Below are 3,867 nucleotides of genomic sequence, written 5' to 3'. Positions count from 1 at the left end.
GCAGTGTGCCAAGGTGGGACAGCTGCCACATTCGGAGGTTCCCCAGCGCCCCGTCCTAACCCATTGACCCCGCAGAGATCCTGATGGGGACAGGAACCGCCACCGGGTCACACTTGCACCTGCAAGAAGAGTCTGTGATAGGTGGGACGCAGTTCAGGCGGGGACAAGGACAAAGTCCAGGACACCGCCAAGAATAATAACCCCCCTGAGCTGGGGACTCTGCCAGCTGGGACCAAAGACGAGGAGCAGAGCAGGGCCAGGCTATCACCCGTACGCATCCGGAGGTGGTGACGTGCCCGCCTCACGTCACTGCTGCGGCAGCCAGGAGTGGCTCCCGCCCGCGTGGTGCTGCCTGTCCCCAAAGCGCAGTGAGTTCCCCTTGGGAGATTGCCGAGGGACCGGTCAGACCGGAGCCCGTTTCCTTCCTGGTTCCTGTTCCAGCCCCGATGCCTCCCCGCGGGGCCGGGGCCGGGACCATCAGCGGGTTGTTGCGCCCGCCAGGCTCAGCCCCGTGAGACGTGAGTTTCCTCTGGCGGCCTCAACGCCCCGGGAGAGGACTGGAGACGGCTCCGCGGGGTTGCGGGGACACGGAACGTAGGGACGTCAGAGTTCTTCCCAGGGGCGGGATGAGAGTGGGCAAGGGAGGTGTCTGGATCCCAGCTGACTCAGCTGACTGGTACGAGCCGAGGCTGGGCTGCAGGATGGGCTGCTGGGGCCTGTCTCCCGCGGCCACCGGGGCGTGTCGGGATCGCGCGGGTCCTGGCTGGGAGGAGACGGGCGCTGCGTCGTCCTGCCCTGCGGATGCAGTGGGAGGTACGAGGCGTCCATTCCCAGCAGAGCAGCTGCCCAGGACACTCAGCCCCCAGGTGAGAGCCCTCTTCCCCCTGCACCCGGCTGTGCCGAGCCCTTCCAGGCTGCACCGAGCTGCAACGTGAGTTGGCACAGGTTCAATGCCCTCCTGGGTACCGCACTTGCTGCTCCCAAGCCCCAGCCCTCTGGGATGAGACCAGGTGGAGCTCATCAGGATCCACACCCAGGGCAGGAGGGCACCCTGTCATCACTTGAAGGGGGCAGAGGGGTCCGCAGGGGTTGCAGAGGGCAAAGTGGGGCTGGGCTGGGCTGTGGGCCCCACACCCCCACAGAACGTAGGAGGGAAGCTGTTCTACCAATGCAGGCAGTGGTCATGGGAGGACAGGGCCAGGATCTGGAAGGGTCAGATCTCACCTCACCACTCATCAAAGTCTCTCCCCACAGCACAGCAGCGTCACTCCCAGGCCCAGGCACCCAGCCCTGAGCCATGGCACTTCTCACCCACCTTCTGGCCTGTGCCTTTGGCATGGGCTCCTGGGTGGCCATCAATGGGCTGTGGGTGGAGTTGCCACTGCTGGTGACAGTGCTGCCAGAGCAGTGGTACCTGCCCTCGTACATCACCATCATCATCCAGATGGCCAACGTGGGACCACTCTTCGTCACCCTCATGAATCGCTTTCGGCCTGGCTTGCTGAAGGAGGTGGCTGTTATCTATGCAATTGTGTCCGTGGGTGTCATGGCCTGCTTGCTCCTGGCTTTCCTCTGGAACCACACGTCCCTCATTTCCGGGACGTCCCACAGCATCCCCTTCCTAGTCCTTACCTTCTTCCTGGCCCTGGTGGACTGCACCTCCTCTGTCACCTTCCTGCCCTTCATGATGCAGCTGCAGCCCCAGTACACATCCACCTTCTTCATAGGCGAAGGGCTCAGTGGGCTGATCCCTGCTCTCATTGCCCTGGGCCAGGGCTCTGGTATCTCCAGCTGCACCAATGTCAGCTACGAGGTCAATATCACCACCGGCAATGAGACCGTGGAGAGCACCATTTTCCATCTGGAGTCACGCTACCTCCCACCCAAGTTCTCCACCCTCATCTTTTTCCTGCTCATGACTGCAATGATGCTGACCTGCTTGCTGGCCTTCTTCTTCCTCACCCGGCAGCCCAAGGTGTGGGAGCTCTCTAAGCAGCACCTCTTTTCCAGCAACATCGTGCTGAACTCATTTGACCAGGTCCTTCACGAGGGACCTGACTTGCAGCTGAGCAGAGGCTGCTCATGCTCAAAGGATCTCAAGGGACCTGGGGACATCCTGCCGCAGAAGTTCTCCTACTCCTTAACCAAGCTCACCCTCATCTACCTCCTCATCGCCTGGGTGAGTGCCCTGACGAATGGGGTCCTGCCATCTGTGCAGTCCTACTCCTGCCTGCCCTATGGACACATCACCTATCACCTGGCAGCCACGCTCAGCTCCATGGCCAACCCCCTCGCCTGCATCGTGGCCATGCTCCTGCCCAGCAGGTGGGTTGTAGGGTCCTGGGGGTTGCAGCAGGGTGCACACCAGGGGCTTCTGCCGTTAAGAGTGGCCCCTACTTTGCAAGAGTTGGGGGTGGGAGGGGGACTGTGGGGTGCCCGTGCCCTGGCAGCACAGACACCCCAGGAAAGGAGGATGGAGACAGCAAGGAGCCGGAATGTGCTGCGTGCCTGTGCTGTTCACCAGGGACAGGTAGTGTTCTCCAGTGACACTTGCATGTCTCTTGCAGGTCCCTGACCCTGATGGGCATCCTCACCATGGCAGGGACAGGCTTTGGTGCCTACAACATGGCCATCGCGGTGATGAGTCCCTGCCCACTCCTCCAGCAGTCCCAGTGGGGCGATGCCATCATCGTAAGTTATGGTGTCCCTCTCACTCAGGGAGGTCTTTGACACCACACCTGGACCTGACCTCACCTGTCCCCTCAGTGGAGATCCCCCAGCCCTGACCTCTCTCTCATCTGTGCCACCAGATCCTCTCCTGGGTGCTGTTCACTGGGACGCTCTCCTACGTGAAGGCGATGGCCGGGGTGATCCTGCGGAGCCGCAGCCACAGTGCGCTGGTGTGGTACGGGGTGCTGGAGCAGCTGGGCTCCCTCCTTGGGGCGCTGCTCATGTTTCCCCTTGTCAATGTCTACAGCCTTTTCAAATCTGCTGACTACTGCAGCCTGCAGTGCCCAGAATGAGTGGGGTGGGCACCCCAAGACCGCTGCTCTTGCCAGCATGAACTCCCAAAATCAGCGAGGCTGGCTGGCCTGGAAGCAGCAGTGGGACCAGGATGGTCTGGGACCAGCTCCCTGATGGGCTCTGCCAGGGAGCAGCATCTTCAGGGATTTGTCCCACAGGGTGTTCCCATCATGTGAAAGCAATAGAAGGTGTTTTACTCAGCTCTCTGCCTCCCTGCTGCCCGCACCCTCCATGCGCCAGTGCCCCCCACCTGGGTACCTCTCAACTGGGGCCATGTCCTATCCCTTCCCCTGGGGGATCTGGCACCGTTTGGCATCGTGCCCTAAAGCCCCCCTGGGCTCTGTGGGTGGGCACAGCCCCAGCTGCACCCGGCAGCACTGGTGGTGTTCCCGGCCCTGTGCTGTGGCAGCTGCCCCCAGACAGGGGGTTTGCAGCCAGCTGGGGGGAGTGGGGACAAAGGCGGCCGTGGGGAGGGGGATGGTGGGCGACACGGGACATTCACAAGGCCCCCAATAGCAGCTGGGGAAACTGAGGCACAGTGGGACTGGAGGGACATGCGTGATATTTGCCACCCTCTGCTGTGGTCCCATCTGTGCTTTCTGCTCCCTCCCCACAGCCGTGTGCCCCCTGCACCCCATCTCAGCCCTGCTGCACCCTGAGACGGGCAGAGCTGGGGAGGGACCACAGCAGAGCCCCGCACCAGAGCAGCGTGGGCACAATGCCCACAGCAGGGGTACCACAGCACCGGTGCCAGGGCTGGGCCACCTGGTACCCAACTGTGCCCTAGCCATGCCAGCCAGGGCGGGGGCCAAGTGGGCACTGGGGCATGGCAAGCACCGGAGG

At 62.6% G+C, this 3,867-nt stretch overlaps 2 protein-coding genes across 5 annotated transcripts in view; both read left to right on the top strand.

The window, feature by feature from the left end:
- Window positions 1-277: 277 nt before the first annotated feature.
- SLC52A3 (solute carrier family 52 member 3) lies at window positions 278-3,226 on the top strand. Of its 4 annotated transcripts, none has more exons than XM_008634264.2 (4): window positions 278-368; window positions 1,255-2,325; window positions 2,568-2,691; window positions 2,811-3,226. In XM_008634264.2, exons 2-4 carry the CDS (start codon window positions 1,298-1,300, stop codon window positions 3,021-3,023), a joined length of 1,365 nt encoding a protein of 454 aa, XP_008632486.1. In that variant the 5' UTR covers window positions 278-368; window positions 1,255-1,297; the 3' UTR covers window positions 3,024-3,226. The 4 variants fall into 4 exon arrangements, with proteins under 4 accessions (XP_008632486.1, XP_017589134.1, XP_017589145.1 ...); XM_017733645.1 differs by lacking the exon at window positions 278-368 and adding an exon at window positions 375-518; XM_017733656.1 differs by lacking the exon at window positions 278-368 and adding an exon at window positions 375-676.
- The window catches only part of SCRT2 (scratch family transcriptional repressor 2), a 10,164-nt gene continuing 9,357 nt past the window's right edge, over window positions 3,061-3,867 (top strand). The window contains 3 exon segments of the mRNA XM_017735684.1: window positions 3,061-3,121; window positions 3,124-3,177; window positions 3,180-3,212. Of these exon segments, the coding sequence (XP_017591173.1) occupies window positions 3,061-3,121; window positions 3,124-3,177; window positions 3,180-3,212 (148 nt within the window).

The sequence above is a fragment of the Corvus brachyrhynchos genome, unplaced genomic scaffold (genome assembly GCF_000691975.1).
Source record: "Corvus brachyrhynchos isolate BGI_N302 unplaced genomic scaffold, ASM69197v1 scaffold10, whole genome shotgun sequence".
NCBI classification, from domain to species: domain Eukaryota; kingdom Metazoa; phylum Chordata; class Aves; order Passeriformes; family Corvidae; genus Corvus; species Corvus brachyrhynchos.
The sequence above is the reverse complement of the archived record's forward strand: the minus strand, read 5'-3'. Positions and strand labels throughout refer to the sequence as shown.

What these genes read in the sequence shown, in the direction of transcription:
- SLC52A3 (XM_008634264.2), top strand. Translation starts at nt 1,298, where the DNA reads ATGGCACTTCTCACCCACCTTCTGGCCTGTGCCTTTGGCATGGGCTCC. An exon ending in GCCATGCTCCTGCCCAGCAG is followed by an intron (nt 2,326 to 2,567) that starts GTGGGTTGTAGG and finishes TGTCTCTTGCAG; the next exon opens with GTCCCTGACCCTGATGGGCA. An exon ending in AGTGGGGCGATGCCATCATC is followed by an intron (nt 2,692 to 2,810) that starts GTAAGTTATGGT and finishes CTGTGCCACCAG; the next exon opens with ATCCTCTCCTGGGTGCTGTT.